The following is a 19,454-nucleotide window of genomic DNA, read 5'->3' on the forward strand; positions in this document are numbered from 1 at the left end:
AAAGAGTATGGAGGGGCGAGATCAACAAAGTTGCTTTGTGCAGACAATATGGAATTACAGGCAGACAGACTCTGAACAAGAACTTTAACCAATAACAGGAGGACGGAATTCAAAACTGAAGGCACATAGAATAAAACTACAGACAAGACAGTTGTAAAGACAAGTAATGTGGGAAATCGGAAGAAGATGAAAACTGAGATAGAAGGAAAAATAGTGGAACAGGTTAACAGCTTCAAGTATCTGGAAGGGGTTTTTCAGCAGAAGGGAAGTCTGAATGAGGATGTCAAAGCTAGAATCAGCGGGGCTGCAGCCAACAGGCACGTAGTGTCAGGTATAGTGTATGCCAGAAGAATGCCAGAAAAACCGAAGAGGAAGGTGTACAAAACAGTGGTGCAGACAGTACTACTGTATGGTACAGAAACCTGGGCAGTAAAGGCAAAGCAGATGAAGTACCTAGAGGTGATGGAGATGAAATTCCTGAGATGAGTGGTGGGATACACAATGTGGGCTAGATGAAGAAATGAGAAAATCAGAGTAGAAGCCCAAGTAGCTCCAATTGCAGAGAAGGTCAGACAGAAGAGATTACTGTGGTTCGACACATAAATAGGAAAGCAGAAAACAATCTGGTGAATGTGATTCAGGACAGACAGGAAGAAGGCAAGAGGAAATGAGGGCATCCAGCAAAGAGATGGATGGATTGTGTGACTGAAGACCTGTGATGGTTAGGCATGACAGTCAACGAAGGTAGGACAGTGACACTGATATGACAGTCACAGAAGGAAGGACAGTGACACTGAGATGGCAACAGAACACCCTGAACCCACATAGAAAATGGGGAAAAAGAAGGCTGAAGAGAATGATGATAAATAAGGCAACCAGCACACAGATGAAGGGCTGGGCTGGTGAAACTGGAAAAGGAAAGGGTACAGATGGACGGGGTACTGACAGGATAAAGAACTAAAGGAGGTGACAACCAGCGTGGGGAGAATCAGGGCAGCTTTACTGAAAAAAGACTGAATCTGCCAGAAACACACTGGGAGATTTCAAGCTCCAGGGCAGCAAAGGAGCGGGAATGTGACTGATGTTGGAACTATGAGGGGTTCAACCAGTGGTGTGGAAATATACAGAATTCTGGATGTGGTTGTAGATCAGAGTGTGTGATGTACCTTTAAGAAGCATTCCAGTCAGTGGGCACGTGCATATAAGTACTGAGCGCATGCAAGCAAGAGTTCCATTTTGAGTGAGCAGCCAGTGTGAAAGCACGCATGTGTGTAGTAGTCAGTCAGTTAGTTCGTTTAAGTTTAACGTTCCTGCCATCCATCCTGATGTGTTTGTATGTAATAAAATACTTAAAAGACCACCCAGGCCTCTTCATCTTATTCACATATACAAGATGAGTGACATGGTTTCAGAATCAATCAACAGTCAAAACCACGAGGCAAGTAGTTACAAATGGAGGAATATGCAGGAGTGGATCATCCCTACTGCTCAAAAGACTTGCATACTAGTCAGAAACAATTGCCAGGTACTAAAACTTACTAAAATGATTTATTTCACAATGAATATAAAACGAAGCACTGAGAATGCTCAAAACAAATGTATAATTAAATGAAATGTCTGAAATTATGACATACCTATAAAATAATTGTTACGCACCTGTGCTGGGCCAGTAATCAAGGAGCCTCAATTCTCACCACTGGCAAAAGTAAGGGAAGTACACAATGGGAGGATGACAAGTGCACACACAGTAAAGTACAATTTCCCTTAAGAGCACACAGAGATCACAGTCAGTCTGGGGCTGGTTTCTCCCTCTCTCTCTCTCTCTCATCAGATCCCCCAGTAGGACTCCCCACTGGCACAGCTATAGGGTTGAGATCTCAGCTGAGGGGTCAAGCCAAAACCTCCATCCCCCTCTCTGTCCAACCAGTGCTTCATGTCCCTGTCCAAGTAGCTGACACACACACACTTTGAAATTTGATTTATATACAAACAGACATTCCTGAGGAAGGCTGGCACAGGTTTACTAGCTATGCCCCCTTCTGCCCTCACTATAAGGTAGTTATCACTGCCACCAACCACAAATGGGTTTAAATATATTTAATAATAAATAAAAAATGAACAAGACAATACTCAGAAAACAAACACAGTTACTTCAGAGTTCAGAATGACAGGAAATATTTTAAAACAACACTGCAAGGCAGTCTCAAATAAATACAGAAAACATCTAATCTTTACTGTATTTGTATCGATATCTAAAAATACTATGCTCTACTTACGGAGTAAGGCAAATGCAGATGAGTGGAAGTTCTTGCCAGATCCAAGACAAGATACAAAATGCCCAGTCTCTCTGAGAGAGTTCTTAAATTAATATCAAACATTACTGCTGGGTTAGCCTGAATGGCCTCACTTTTTGTCACCTGACTTCAGTTTCCAGGCTAAATTAGAAACTAATAGAATTTTAACATCCCTGTGTGAGAAATACATATCTCTCAGACATTTGCAGAACTTGGAAAACAATAAAATGCTTTTGCATTTGAAACCTAGTAATCATTTGTTTTTGGACAATACAAAAACTTTTAGCTCTAGACATCCTGTCTCCTTGCTGCATTAACTAACTTGTAAAGCACATCATAAAGCATTTAATTTCAAATTAGTTTCTTGAAGTTTTGTAAGTTAATCTTCTATGTTTCAGCAGGGTATGCTGTGGTTACATTCTTGAAGCTCAGTACATAACATACAGTTCTGTATAAATCATGCCAGTATTCACAAATGACACAGAATTATATACAACATTCCAGACAGCTGGGCTGGCAATGTCAGAACAATATTTAAAATAATTACAAAAATGTTTGAAACAATATCCCTATCACATAAAACGTATAAATAGGGAAATGACCATATTTTTTCACTACATACTATTTTTTTGCATTATCTAAAGCCATTTGAAATATCCAAAGTGTCCAAAGTGTTGGCAAGTGTGTGCAGTATTACAGTACAGTTATTTTACAAAGTATTGTAATTTCAAAGAATATTTCGCAAGGTACAGACTTTCAAAGAGATTATTGTGTATTTGAATATTATTACAAGTACCTGGTGTGTGTGTGCATGTTCATACATAATTACAAGGGCCAAGACTGCACTGTCTTTTACTATAACTTGTGAGCATGGCAGAAGGATTTTGCAGACCCGTACCGCTTGTGTTTGATAACAATGTTGGAGAGTGTTTGAGCAAGAGTACGATATTTTCATACAGGCTGCTTTTTCTGACAAAGACACACGTACAAAGGCATTTATTCTGCTTAATTTAGCTGGTTCAGAGGCCACTGAAAGAGAGCATTCATTTATGTATGCACCTGCTGTATTTGCAGGGGAGGATCAAGAACTGCCATATTGTTGTACAGGCTGAAATGCGGGAAGACCCTGAATGCTTAAAACATAAATTTAGAGAAATGTGTAACCCCCAAACTAATATTACAATGGAAAGGCACTTATTTTATACAAGAGATCAAAAGCTTGGTGAAACTTTGCAGCATATATAACATACTTGAGAAATAAGGCTAAAATGTGCAGATTTGGTGATTTGAGAGATGAGTTGATAAAAGACAAGCTTGTGTGTGGTATTAATGACACAGTGAGAAAGATTTTGCTTCAAGGCAGTGATTTAATATTAAACAAGGCCACTGAGATTTGTCAGACATATGTGCTAACCGAAAAGCACACAAATATGCTTACAAATGACAAAACCACACACGTGGCTTCTTCCAAAGATAATGTAGATAGTATGCAACATGAGGTTAAAAGATACAGGCCTAAGGGTCTGGCAGTCACAGCTCAACCTTCAGTAAAACCCAGAGCAGCTTCAGTAAGGCCTAAGGCACAGGCAGCAAAGCACAACTGTCATAATTGTGGTGGTGGTGATAACCATGAGCCCAAACAAGAAAAGTGCTTAGCTCTTGGTCAGCTGTGCCATTCTTGTAATAAGTGGAATCATTTCAAAAGGTTTTGTAAATCAAATAAGGCACATTATTTTATTACAAGAGGGCATTCAAAGATGCAAAGCTGCAACCCTACTTTTTATGTTGAAGGTGTGGATGTAACCCTACTTTAATGTTGATGGTGTGTCTGTGCTTGGAGAAACAGTCAGTGCAGTTCATTTGTGGGCAAAAAAACAAAATCTTTTGTACTGTTTGGATTAAAGGGAGTTCCACAGAGCTCAAAGTAGATACTGGTTCAAAGTGCAATGTTATGTCAGCAGAAATGTTTGCTAGTGTAAGAGCTGCAAAACAACTTGATTTAGCAAAGTAGCTTGTTGGCTTATGGTGGTGAAGAGATTCAAACCAAAGGCTCAGTAGTGCTTTCATGTTACTCTGCTGGGAACAGCTACAACTTGCAATTTTACACAGTCAAAAAAAAAACGTGTAGTCATTATTAGGCCTCAGAGACAGTTTAAAATGGGACTGATTTCATTTAACAAATTCCACCATGTAGCTTGAATGAGAACAGCTCAAATTTCACCCAAACTATTTTTATGAGTATGCTGATATTTTTGCAGAAAAACTAGGCAGGTGTGTACTCCATGAAGTTAGACCCAGAGGACATCACAGTTATCAGACTAGCACAAAAAGTTCCGGTAACTATGCAGAACAGAGTCAAAGCAGAGCTAGACAGAATGGTGCAGCTTGGAGTAATTTCTCCAGAACCAATTGAATGAGTATATTCCATGGTAGTAGATCATAAGAAAAACTCAGGTGATGTCAGAATATGTATTGATCCAAGGGACTTAACAAAGCACTAAAAAGACCTCATCATCCTATGTGCACAGTCGAGGAAGTTGCTGCCCTCATGTCAAATGTCACTGTTTTTTCCAACTTACATACAAAAAGTTCATTTTAGCAATTTTTTTTTTATTGTAAATCTTCATTCCTACCAAATTCAGTACATCTTTTGGAAGGTACAGATTTCTGAGAATGTCATTTGGAATAAATTCTGGTAGTTAAGTCTTTCAATGTGCAATAGAACAATTTTTTTTCTGGCTATCTATGTGCAACTATAGTAGATGATATTCTTGTAGGAGGCAATGGTGAAGTCGAACATGATAGAAACCTCTGGAAAATTCTGGAAAGAGCTTGCAAAGTGAATCTTAAGCTAAATCCTCAGAAGTGTAAATTCAGGCTACAAGAAGTTACTTATGTTGGTCAGTTGCTTACCAGTTCAGGGTTATGACCAGATCCTTCCAAGCAGACAGCAATTCTCGAGATGCCTGCTCCAGATAATGTCCAAGCCCTACAACATTTTCTTGGCATGGTCAACTATTTGGGCAAGTTTATTACAGATCTGAGTCAACTTTCAGCTTTCTTAGTGGAGCTGACATGCAAAGATGTTACCTGGTCCTGGTCAGAACACCGCCAAAGAGTATGTGATGTTAAGAACAGAAAATTGCCATTCCACCCACTTTAAGTTACTATGATGTTCACATTCCACCCACTTTACGTTACTATGATGTTCACAAACCAGTAACTCTTTCCTGTGATTCTTCTAAGTTTGGTCTTGGTGCAGTCATTCTTCAAAAGGGTAGACCAGTAGCCTATGCATCAAGAACTCTTACCCAAATCGAGATGTAGTATGCCCAAATTGAGAAAGAACTTTTGGCAATTAAGTTTGCATGTTCAAAGTTCCATGATTATATTTATGACTGACCTATCCAGACAGAAACTGACCACCAACCTCTAGTCACTATTTTGAGAAAGCCAATGCACACAGCTCCTGCCAGATTGCAATGCATGATGCTCAAATTTCAAAAGTAGTTCCAATCTTGTTTACACTAAAGGCAAACTTCTTTATCTTGCTTAATCCTTGCCTCAATCGCATAGGAAAAACCACAGAACAGCATGAGAATGAGCAACCTGATTTTGAAGTCATGGAAGTGAGAAATTTTCCTTCCACATGTCTTCATGAGCTTAGAACTCACACAGCTTCAGATCCAATTCTTCAGAAGCTCAACCACTTTATCAGTCGAAGATGGCCTTCAAAACAATCTTGTTTACCAGTGGAAGTGCAACAGTATTTTCCCTACAGAGATGAGATTTTTGTCTGACAATGGTATCATCATGAAAGGTCCAAAAGTGATTGTTCCAAAATCCTTACAACAAGAGTACATTAAGATTCTGCATCATGGCCACCCAGGAACTGATTCTACCATAAGAAGGGTGAGAGGACTAATATTTTGGCCTTCTGTGTCATGTCAAGAGATACTGAGAAAGTACTTTTATCTTATTTTGTTTGTAATAGCACAAAGCCACATCAACAAAAAGAACCACTTCAGTTAAGCCAGATGCCTGAACTACCTTGGTCGACAGTAGCCACAGTTATCTTTGAGTGGAATGTTTAACATTACATGGGGTTAGTGGACTCTTATTTAAATTGTTTCGAGATAGACCTACTTTCTAACCTAACTTCCAATTCATTACAAAGTAGAAGAGACATTTTATGTCCATGGTAGTCTGCACAGAGTTATTTCTGACAATGGTGCACAGTTTACAAGTCAACAGTTCAAATAATTTGCTTGGGAGTTTGTTCATGTTGTGAGTAGTCCTGAGTACCCGGAGTCAAACGGCTTGATTAAACATGCAGTTCAAAGTGCAAAATAGCTATTAGAGAAATCCAAAATACCGATGTTTTTCTAAACTTGCTAAATCTCAGAAACATTCCTCATGATGATCATCTTGGTTCATCTGCCCAGAGATGTATGTCAAGACAAACCAGAACCACATTACCAATTAGCAGCAATTTATTGGTCCCATGTGTTGAAAACAACAAAGCAGTGAAAGCCCAACTGTTGAAAAAAGTGTTTGTCCCAGAAGTCCTACTATGATAAGATGAGCAAACCACTCAGCACATTAAAATAAGGGGAGATAGTGAAAATGCAGACAACAAAAGGTTTTGACAGCAGTGGATTTGTGAAAAGTTTGTGTCAAGAGCAGAAATCGTACATCATAGCATCACAAGGAATGGAATTTAGGTAGAATCAGAAGCATTTATTACTGGTGTCTAAGCCACTGTTACAGCATCATGCCTGTAATAAAGACTCTAATTCTCAGAGTGACTTGTCCAATGTTCCTCTTCCAGAGGACATTCCGTCAGCAATCCCGGTTCCTGAGAGTCCTGAAGCAGAACATTCCCCAGTGACTGTCCCTGTTGCTAAACCTAGTCCTAACTATTACATCATGAGATCAGGTCGCATTTCCAGACCTAGTTCCAGATACACTGCAACCTGGACATGACTGTTGTCTTATTTATTATTGTCTGTATAACTGCATGGCTATTCAAATGTCATCATCAATGTGAGACAGCTCAGTAAAGAGGGAGGATGTAGATCAGAGTGTGTGATGTACCTTTAAGAAGCATTCCAGTATGTGGGCATGTGCATATGTGTATATAAGTACTGAGCGTGTGCAAGTAAGAGTTCCAATTTGAGTGAGCAGCTAGAGTGAAAACATGCATGTTTGTAGTAGTCAATTAGTTTAAGTTTACTATTCCTGCCATCCATCCTGATGAGTTTGTATGTAATAAACTACTTAAACGAACACCCAGGCCTCTTCATGTTACTCAGATATACAAGACGAGTGACAGTGGTCATAATTGAGGCGAGGGGATGGGGTTGCCCACATGAAAGTGCTGTTGGCGGACAATGACCTTATCCCTGTGTAGTTTATGACTGAGGTAAAAGGGCAAGAATATAAAGGCAGACATGATAGCGTGGTACTTCAGGAGACACCATTATGCTGACCTCAGAGACAGAGAGTGAAAGATGAAAGGGTTTGGAATCAATTTGAAGAAATAATCAGGGTATAAGAATGGGTCAGGGATGAGGATAAGGGTTTGAGGGAAAACAGAAAAAAACAGAAGGCCAAAGAGGAAAGTGAGTCTAATCAATAATCAAGGCAAAATGTGGGAAATGAACAGGTGAAAGGTCAGAGGCACGAAAGTGGAGGGAAGCAAAAGGGAAATAAAAAAGGTAAGAACAGCAATAAGATGTAAGAGAAATTACAGGAGATCAGGAAGGAGAAGAAAAGCTTTATATGTACACACTAAGAAACAGGAAGCAAGAGACAGACTAAATCAGGTATGTACACACCAGGAAAGATGACACAGGGACAGACTAAATCAGGCTAAGCAAAAAAGAGAAGGAGATAAAAAAAGACAGAAAAGGCAAACGTATTGATTTTTCATGAAGAAAAATAAAAAAAGATGCTATGATGGGAGAGAGGAAGGGCAGAGTGGAAAGATCAGTAGATCTACATCAAGAATCACAGGGGAGATGGCTAGTACACTGGTGGGGCTCCCTAGTAATGTTTTCAGGAATCTGGCTAGTGCACTGGTGGGGCTCTCTAGCAATGTTTTTGGGAATCTGGCTAGTGCACTGGTAGGGCTCCCTAGCAATGTTTTCGGGAATCTGGCTAATGCACTGATGGGGCTCCCTAGTAATGTTTTCAGGAATCTGGCTAATGCACTGGTGGGCTCCCTAGCAATGTTTTTAGGAATCTGGCTAGTGCACTGGTGGGGCTCCCTAGTAATGTACTTAGGAATCTGGCTAGTGCATTGGTGGGGCTCCCTAGCAATGTTTTTAGGAATCTGGCCAGTGCACTGGTGGGGCTCCCTAGCAATGTTTTCATGAATCTGGCTAGTGCACTGGTGGGGCTCCCTAGCAATGTTTTCAGGAATCTGGCTAGTGCACTGGTGGGGCTCCCTAGCAATGTTTTCAGGAATCTGGCTAGTGCACTGGTGGGGGTTCCCTAGTAATGTTTTCAGGAATCTGGCTAGTGCACTGGTGGGGCTCCCTGGTAATGTTTTTAGGAATCTGGCTAGTGCACTGGGGGGGGGGCTCCCTAATAATGTTTTCGGGAATCTTGCTAGTGCACTGGTGGGGGTCCCTAGCAATGTTATCAGGAATCTGGCTAGTGCACTGGTGGGGGTCCCTAGCAATGTTTTCAGGAATCTGGCTAATGCACTGGTGGGGCTCCCTAGTAATGTTTTTGGGAATATGGCTAGTGCATTGGTGGGGCTCCCTAGTAATCTTTTCAGGAATCTGGCTAGTGCACTGGTGGGGCTCCCTAGTAATGTTTTCAGGAATCTGGCTAGTGCACTGGTGGGGCTCCCTAGTAATGTTTTTGGGAATCCCTATCAATGTTTTTGGGAATCCAGCTAGGACACTGGTGGATCCCCTGAGATGAATCTTTACTAGAACACTACACAGTTCAGAATACGGTAGTGGTACCTTGTACAAGATGGAGTGCAAAAGAAAAAGCCACTGAATTGCAGACCTATAAGCCTAAGAGCAAAGAAAGGGGAGATTACAGGGAATCATGAAGGGAAGTCTGGTAGTTTTTCTAAATGGTACCCATCTTAAGGACAACAACAAACATGGGTTTGCTGCCAGAAGAGTCTGAAAGACAAAACTGATCAAGATTTACAACTGGGTTATAGCAGAACATGGCATGGAAGCATTTGTGTCTGGCAGACATAGGGAACGTGTGCAGTGGGTACCGCAGCGGTTGGTTTGGGGTCCAGTACCCTTCAGAGTATGAACAAACAGATCTAGTGGAATATGGAAGAGGCTCAGTTTCCTTGCTGATGACAGAGACACAGGTGCAGCAATGGATGGTAGGTGGAAAGAGTTTAACAAAGGATTTAGAAAGACTGAACTGATGAACACAAAAGAAGCAGCAGAAGTTCAGTGCAGCCAAGTGCAAAGTATTGCATTTCAGCCACAATAACCTGGTTTGGAGTATCAGCCGGAAGAATCAGAACTGATGGTAACACAGCAAGAAAAATATCTAAAGGTACGGATTATTCCTGGACTATATCACCAGGGGTCAGTGGGATGGCAACAGGAGTAGCCAAAAGAATGGCATATCTTATGTAGATATCATATACATATCTTATATATCTTAGGGACGACGACTCCAGAAGAAAGCAAGCAATGTTGCCATCTGTATGGACCATGGATGAGCCACACCTTCAATTCTGTGGGCAGTTCTGAAGGTCAAAAGAGAGAGAGAGAGAGGAAATCAATTAACTGAAATGAGGAAAACTACCAAAAAGTTGTGTGGGATGGGGGGTGGATATGAACACAGACCAGGAAAAGATAGAATTATCTTCAAAAGCAACCAGAAGAGACAGAAGTAGCACTACACAGGTATACAGGTCCACAAGATGATGACACAAAGATACAAAGGAGCTACATAAGCAGGAAGGAGAGGGTAAGGGGACACAAGCAACACACTGAAAGGACCATTTACTCCCAAGATCTACAAAGAGTTATGGACCCTAGGATCAGACTATTTTGAGGATCGAGGCAAACAGGAGTTATGTCTTTCTTTAGAACTTTAAGCATACTTTCATGCTTTCTAATGGCTCTAACTAATTACTAATAACATCCACACTTTCCAGACTTCATTTCTGGTTTTACTTTGCTCCTGAGACCTTCTGGTACTTTGACAAGGCGATGCATTATGGTCCATCTCTGTGTCTAATATAACTTCAAAATTCAGTACATTAACTATCAATATTTCTTATTAACAGACCATCTTGCATTCCTGTCACACTGCCTCTGAGGCATTTTCAGACTTCACTGTTTCAATTGTTTTAATTTCTGTAACACAAACAAATAGTTCATTTTCATGTTTCTGTTCAAGAACATGCAGTTTTTTTAATACACTTGTTTTTCCATTTACAAACCTTAAGCAAATGGCATTTTTTAGCCTATGTTCTGCAGTGCTGATTAAATGCAGGATGATGCTTCCTTTCATGCTTCCAGTCATGCCTACTACAAGCTTGAATTATGAACACGCAACCATTTGCATGGCCATCATAACCCACACTCATGTGGCTGCCCTTTATATCCATTCATAACACAATGTATCTATACTTCCTTTTTAAGTTTGCCTTACTAAATATTCACATTATTTTACATATATTCTTTTCAACATTTCGTCTTTTACATATACACAGGCAATGACATTTAGATAGGTCATATCGGTTTCTCCTAAGAGCCTTCTCCTCATTTTATCAGGCCGTATACCACAAATGATATTATCTCTTACAAATAATAATGAAAAATAAGCAAATCCACACTATGTGGCTCTGTTCTTCAGCACACTAAATGCAGCATAACATTTACAATATCTTTAGGACCTAGCGCTCTTGATAAAAATGAATGCCGAGTTCTTTCAAGGCTCACAGTACTTCGCACATCTCTCTCTCGGCGCTGCTATTTTTCTTTCCCTCTTTGACAAAAGTAAAATAGTTTGATACCATTAACACTTCTTTCTCAGCAACATGCAGGAGTGTAGCAAGTTAAAACCTATCAAACATTTGGACTAATTTACTCACAGTGATGTAGTGCACTGTATTTCTGGTGCCAATGCTTATAGTTTTCTGCTGAATTTTAACCACCACAGGGGATTGCAGGTGATCCATTTTTCATTGTGAAATGCACTTTGGCTCCCTATTGAAATACTGAGAATTACATTGCAGGGTCCTTAAAGACTGAAAATAAAATACAAGATAAGTGCAAATATCAAACATGGTTCTTTTCATTTAACCCCTCTGCACCACTTGATGGGACGGGCAAGCCCTACTCATCCCCAAAACTTATACATACCAACTCTGAAATCACCACACCACAGACAAAAGGAAATATTCTGAGAAAAGTAATTCTCGAACTTAGTACATGTAAGTCCAGAGTTTCAGCCATTTGGTCTCTATGTTTCAAGTCTTGGCAATGTGAGTTCTGACATTTTACCATACAATTCAAGAACTCCAAACACAAAAGTTCTTAAAAGTGAATATATCTTTTCACTTCTGTTGATATACCGCTTCATTGTAGGCATATGTTTCTCCTCTCCTGACACATACAGTGACTAGATATCCAATAAACAAATCAGAGACATGGAATGTGTGATTTTGCATCACTGAATTTTTTTTTCCAAATTTCTTCTCTGAAAAATGTAGCAGATAAGGGCATCGGGCTTATGCAACATACACAGGCACCTTCATATCCACACTGCATGCATAACTACAAGCAATTTGCTGGATTGCTGGTTCATCTATTGCATGTTTTTAGAATGTAGGAAGAAAATGGAAACCCGTCTAAATGCCCACACAGACACAGGCAGAATATGCAATCTCCACACAGAAAGCAACTCAGGCAGGATTTGAACTAGGGAAGCAAGTGCTGTGAGACAGCAAGCTAGCTACTGCAATCCTGTGCCACCCAAGAAAGAGCACAGCAGGGTTAAAATGCAAATTCTTTCACCAGTGGAAAATCAATGGTTCATCTAAACAATCCGGACAAAAAGAATGAGAAATGCCCTCAGTAGAATCACAGGGGACTAAATTGTTGAATAAAAAGCAGGTATAAACTGCTAAAGCTGGAAACATGCAAGCCTGAAGAACTAACAGAAAGCGAAAAAGTTACCTCTGTAACACAACAAACCAAACTTTTAAAAGTCTTTGTGCAGTCCTATATGGTATTTATCATGGCAATGGGAAAATGCTCAGACAGACATAATCCAGGAAGAACAATCATTGTACCAAAAACTGTGTGATAAAAAGCTAAATTGGTATAGGTATAGCCTATATTTACTCATTATTATATATAAGACTTATAAACCAGACAAAATTATACAGTGAAAACCTACATCTGAAAAATTCCCTAACTGTTTCCCAGGGAGTCATGTATCCAGGAATACTTAGTGACACAGTCAGCAGTTTGTCATGGGGTAGAGGCCTCAGAGACTGCATATGGCAACATCCTCTGCTTAGAAGGTTAACTAGTCAGACCTTGGGGGAATGCTGGAAATACACAGATATTCATATTTGAGCTCACCTCACAAGTGACTTGGCAGACAATTCTTTGAAAAGCATTGATGAGCTTAAGGTTGAATTAAACATTAACAAACTAAGATTACACTGAAGATCTCTGGCTTACACAGATAAATACTTCCAATTTCTAACTTACATAGATACATACTTCCATTTGCGGGGTCCAAAAAAAATATGCAGTGGCACAAATGGAGTAGTATTAGACAAGGGTAGTCAAACTCCATATATAGAAACTTATGGAAAAACACAGCTGCTCCAGTGAAGAGGTTAATGGAAGGTAGTTGGAAAGCTCAGGAGGGCATCCAAATGTCAACACGCCAGTGGGAACAAAACTGGCAAGCCCCCTACAAGCTAAGGCACTGGCCAAAACACTATAACAAGTAAATGAGGATAACATATAGGTGGTAACTCACACCAAAGAGACCATGGGCATTAGGAAGGGCACAGGATAACAAATGCTGAAGATGCAGGGCAGCTGATACTAATTACATATTTTGGGAATGCCCAAAGGTTAAGTCCTAATAGAAATTTCTATTTTGTACTCTGAAAGAGGTCTATACTTTTGACAACTCAATGGGTTGGGAAAACTGGTTATTCAGGGTCTACCTCAAAACAGCACTGAAGACCTTCTGACAACAGATGTTGTTTGGGTACTATACAGTATCATAAACCTTACAAGTGCCAGACAGTGGAAATCAAACGAAGAGCCTGCAGCTGAGGATCTGTGCAATGCATTACAAAAACACTGAGGTTATATTCTGTACTCTTTTAATGGGACAGAGCCATTTGAGTCCTTCTGCACCCATGGTGTGTCATTTTAACCCAATTTGGTAAAATGATAGTCTGATTTACTTGTTTTTTCTTTAAGAGTGAACTTTGCAAAGGAAATGTGTTATTACATAATTACATGTTAAAAAGCACATACATCTCAGTTAAAGCCATCATAACTAAGAAGGTCCTCCTTACTTAAGAAGACCATGTGCTTGCATTTCTGTGACATCACTTCCATGTGTAGCTCTGGACTAATCCCCTTACCTACTGACACCATGTGCTTGTAGTTCTGCACCATCACCTCTCTGTGCAGTTCTTTCTCCTGATTGTTCAGCATCTTCCATTCTTCTGCGGAAAAATCAACAGCAATATCTTCAAAGGTTTCTGGTACCTGAAAGTGCAGGAGATAAAGCTGACTTTATTATTATATTAGTTTAAAGACAGAGCAGAAATACTTCAACACCAACTCAACAGAAACATAAAATGTACTGCCTTTACTGCAATAATCAACTCTTGCCTTTATCTCTACTGTTCCCTAGAGTACAGCAGCTGGGTCACTATTTGGTCACTTTAGCCTGATAATATACTACATATACTTTACACCACATCTTTAATACAGAATGAGAATTCACTGGTAAAATGTTTTACACACGTCTAGGCTAAATTAAACTAAATGTTCAACATAGGCCACGTGTTAAACAAGTGACAATCCCTTGTCTTGGAATCCCTGTGTTTAACTTAAACTAAATGTTCAACATAAGCCACGTGTTAAACAGATGACAATCCCTTGTCTTGGAATCCCTGTGAATACACAGTTATTGCAAATAGAGATGGTTCAGTGTGGAAGCAGGTGGGAGATACCTGAAACAGCAGTTATATCTCACCTGTAACCACACATCTCAACTTCCTAGTGCAAGAATTCTAACCACAGCCAAAAATAATGGGGGGGGGGGGGTAAAAGCCGAAAACATGGGACATATTTTAACTATTGCTCTTACAAACTTAGAGAAAGCTCTTGGAATAATAGGTTTTGTGCTAGCATGCATTTTTTGAAGGATATCAAGTCTGAAATGTGTTTGTGTTGGGTCCCCTACAGATGATCGAAATTTTAAAACATCGACTTTCATATGGCCGAGACCATTAAAACTTTGAACATTCTAAATGGAGATCTCCGTACAATGCACAATGGGAAAATTTCCCTTTTCCTCTCTGTAGTGCGAACTCAGAGTTGGTATATTTAAATAGCAGGGGGGCTTGCCCCTCTGCAAAAACATCCAGGATTTTTTTTTTTTGTTTTGTTTTGTTTTTTTCTGGTTTCCGAACTTTTGAAATGTGGATCATATGGTCTCGGCCATATGAAAGTCAGTGCATTAAAAGTTAGATCATCTGTATTAGACCCGTATGTGCTTGCTGGACAGGAGTTGAAATTTTGTTTCTCATCTCCTCACTTAATGTTGTGTCGGGATCTGTCAGACTATCTACTTGGTATCCTGTCACTTGTAAAATGCACTTACAGGTGGTTTCCATAGCTTTTCACCATTCGTTTTTGTTTTCTCATCATTCACGTTATGCTGGGACTTCAGACGGAGACATTTTACCTTTACTGGTACTAACTGTGGCTTGTACTGACACGGACTTGTTATGTTAAACTTGGTATCCTGTCACTTGTAAAATGCACTTACAGGTGGTTTCCATAGCTTTTCACCATTCATTTTTGTTTTCTCATCATTCACATTACGTTGGGACTTCAGTCAGAGACATTTTACCTTTACTGGTACTAACTGTGGCTTGTACTGACACGGACTTGTTACGTTAAACTTGGTATCCTGTCACTTGTAAAATGCACTTACAGGTGGTTTCCATAGCTTTTCACCATTCGTTTTTGTTTTCTCATCATTCACGTTATGTTGGGACTTCAGCCAGAGACATTTTACCTTTGGTGGCACTAACTGTGGCTTGTACTGACACGGACTTGTTATGTTAAACTTGGTATCCTGTCACTTGTAAAATGCACTTACAGGTGGTTTCCATAGCTTTTCACCATTCGTTTTTGTTTTCTCATCATTCACGTTATGCTGGGACTTCAGCCAGAGACATTTTACCTTTACTGGTACTAACTGTGGCTTGTACTGACACGGGCTTGTTATGTTAAACTTGGTATCCTGTCACTTACAGGTGGTTTCCATAGCTTTTCACCATTCGTTTTTGTTTTCTCATCATTCACATTATGCTGGGACTTCAGCCAGAGACATTTTACCTTTGGTGGTACTAACTGTGGCTTGTACTGACACGGACTTGTTATGTTAAACTTGGTATCCTGTCACTTGTAAAATGCACTTACAGGTGGTTTCCATAGCTTTTCACCATTCATTTTTGTTTTCTCATCATTCACGTTATGCTGGGACTTCAGACGGAGACATTTTACCTTTACTGGTACTAACTGTGGCTTGTACTGACACTGACTTGTTATGTTAAACTTGGTATCCTGTCACTTGTAAAATGCACTTACAGGTGGTTTCCATAGCTTTTCACCATTCGTTTTTGTTTTCTCATCATTCACGTTATGTTGGGACTTCAGCCAGAGACATTTTACCTTTACTGGTACTAACTGTGGCTTGTACTGACACGGACTTGTTATGTTAAACTTGGTATCCTGTCACTTGTAAAATGCACTTACAGGTGGTTTCCATAGCTTTTCACCATTCATTTTTGTTTTGTCATCATTCACGTTATGCTGGGACTTCAGCCAGAGACATTTTACCTTTGGTGGTACTAACTGTGGCTTGTACTGACACTGACTTGTTATGTTAAACTTGGTATCCTGTCACTTGTAAAATGCACTTACAGGTGGTTTCCATAGCTTTTCACCATTCGTTTTTGTTTTCTCAACATTCACGTTATGTTGGGACTTCAGCCAGAGACATTTTACCTTTACTGGTACTAACTGTGGCTTGTACTGACATGGACTTGTTACGTTAAACTTGGTATCCTGTCACTTGTAAAATGCACTTACAGGTGGTTTCCATAGATTTTCACCATTCGTTTTTGTTTTCTCATCATTCACGTTATGCTGGGACTTCAGCCAGAGACATTTTACCTTTACTGGTACTAACTGTGGCTTGTACTGACACTGACTTGTTATGTTAAACTTGGTATCCTGTCACTTGTAAAATGCACTTACAGGTGGTTTCCATAGCTTTTCACCATTCGTTTTTGTTTTCTCATCATTCACGTTATGCTGGGACTTCAGACGGAGACATTTTACCTTTACTGGTACTAACTGTGGCTTGTACTGACACGGACTTGTTATGTTAAACTTGGTATCCTGTCACTTGTAAAATGCACTTACAGGTGGTTTCCATAGCTTTTCACCATTCGTTTTTGTTTTCTCATCATTCACGTTATGCTGGGACTTCAGACGGAGGCATTTTACCTTTACTGGTACTAACTGTGACTTGTACTGACACTGACTTGTTACGTTAAACTTTCTTCCTGGTTTGGACTGAAGCATTGGCTGTTTCTAATAAAAGAAGCTGCTGACAGCTATTTCTGCATCTTGATTTGGTAAAACTGCACTACAGGAGCCTGTTCCATGTGTCTGTCTCATTCTCCCCAACATGGCTTAAATCTAAGCCAGCTGTTGTTACAAATGTCTTATTGCAAAAATAATGTTGCCGTCTCCACTTACTGGATGCTACTAATTTTATGTTTCCGGAATATTGGTACAGTTATTTATTCTTCTTTTGAAAACAACGAAGTCTATTATTTGATCTCTCTTAAAAAGGTGGTTTACTATCATCTGTATGTACTCCATGCAGACCTCTTGGAAAAAGCTGGTTGTACCATCTATGCATTAATGTGCTGTGATGCATTGTAAATTCTCTGCATTTTTAACAATCCAAAATTCCATTGTATGTTTCTTGTCACCTGATACCTGCCTTGCTGCAACTGACTGCAGTCATTTCTCATTCTCTGGCTTTGTGATGGCTGAATAACTGGCAGCAACATTCTGGAATCGTCCCTGTAAAGGCCCTGGTTTCTGTAACCTGCTGAGATCAGATGTTTTGGTATTTTTTGATCTTTCAGTTTACTTGGCAGTCATGTTATTATGTTGTTGACTGACTCCAGACATGCCATTATTTTAAGTTTATCTGGCTGTCACAGAGTTAAACTGTTAAGCCATTCATGACAGATACTGTACTGGCTTTTGTATGATTTCAGTCTGTGAGGTAACACTTTTCTAGATCCTGCATGGATAATCTGTCTTCATTCCTGTTTCAGGACTGATGCTGATGGGTGCTACATGTTTAAAAGTCATATTTTTTCACAATGTGTTATTCATTTTTGGGAATGTTTAACAAAACTGAGTAAACAGTACACAACAAAGTGATAAAGGTAAACATCACATTTAATAGCAACCTATATGACTGCATTTATTTTTCTTTTTTGTGTTTTGATTAAAACATCTGCCTGTCAATCTCAGTTTTAACGTTCCCTTGCTGGTTTCCTCGACTATTTATTAGAGCTTTGACCTTCAGACTTAAACACGACTCCATGGCTAGTCTCTTTTCTACATTAACTGTTACTATTACCACTCTGTTACTTCCTTTCTACTAAATAATACCTCACTTCACTATATTCTTGTCTGATGTGTCTGTACTAGCACTACACTCAACTGTTTTCCATCTGCCTATCATACCAAGTTTATGTTTCTTGTAACATTACTATAACCACGTATCTTTCTTCTTACTGTATCTACAAGTATCTCTGAGTATGCTAGTAATATGTTTTATGTTCCCTGCTGTATTTTTACATATTTTCTGTTTCATTATGTGTTCACTGTAACTGTGTGTGACTTTAACTATGTTGATGTGCTGGAGCTTTTCTCCTCAGGTCTCCACTGAAAATGGGCTATTTTTTGCTCAGGTGAACCAACCCGGTTAACAAATGTCAGATAAATAAATAAATAAACTTGGACTGCTTTATCCTGAAAAACATTTAACTCAGGTTTTCTCTTATTAAGCTGTTACCTCCTACGGGAATTTGCAGGTCATGCACATCTCTGTGGGGAACTTGATGAGATAAGATTTTCTTTTCTTCTTCTTTTACTGCATTGATGGAGAAGTTGTATCCATTTTTAAGCGCAACCTGGATAACTGGATAGGGAAAAGAAAATACACCCCTGGGATTCCACCGATGTCCCTGCTGGACAGAGACATCAGGTGGTGACTTGTTGGAACATGGGCTAAATGCTTGGCTAGGTTTGTAAGGGCCTCAGGGCCAACAGCCTAGTAACTTCCTATGATCCTATCCTTTAATATTTACATACAGTTTATATATTTTTATAGACGAACATAAGTCTTTCATATTCTATACGGCTGCTCCTGCACTACACCCTTTTGTACTGCTGGTTAAACATTGTTATGAGCTCAAATGCCAGGGAATAAGATAGATCTGTTTTTTGTGCATCCTGGTATAACTGTCAAATCTCAATACAGGTGCCACCTGTGATGAAAATGAAATATTATGAGGGCTTGTCCCTGTCTTATTATGATACCTTGGAGGTTGACATGTCACCTTTCACCTTTAGACAGGGCATGCCAGCCTATCCCTAAGTTGGGACTTTTTTATTCAAGGCCAAGTCAATCAAAAAATAGTGGGGGGGTATTGCAGATTTTCATGTTTGAGACCAAGCCAACATTTATCATGGAAATCTGTCTGGACAACTCTGGTCCACACTTTTCCACATCCAGTCTGCCTGATCAATGTGTTCTCCATAACCTGAGCCACAGTAATAT

General features: G+C 39.6%; 1 protein-coding gene across 1 annotated transcript in view; it reads right to left on the reverse strand.

Moving 5' to 3' along the window:
• LOC122815139 (gastrula zinc finger protein XlCGF57.1-like) overlaps positions 1 to 19,454 on the reverse strand; it is a 123,896-nt gene that overhangs the window by 82,620 nt on the left and 21,822 nt on the right. Inside the window, exon 2 of the mRNA XM_044087393.1 lies at positions 13,921 to 14,047. Within this exon, the coding sequence (XP_043943328.1) occupies positions 13,921 to 14,047 (127 nt within the window). The remainder of the gene's footprint in view (positions 1 to 13,920; positions 14,048 to 19,454) is intronic.

Source organism: Protopterus annectens, chromosome 11.part0 (assembly GCF_019279795.1).
Source record: "Protopterus annectens isolate FY-2018-M chromosome 11.part0, PAN1.0, whole genome shotgun sequence".
NCBI lineage: Eukaryota > Metazoa > Chordata > Ceratodontiformes > Protopteridae > Protopterus > Protopterus annectens.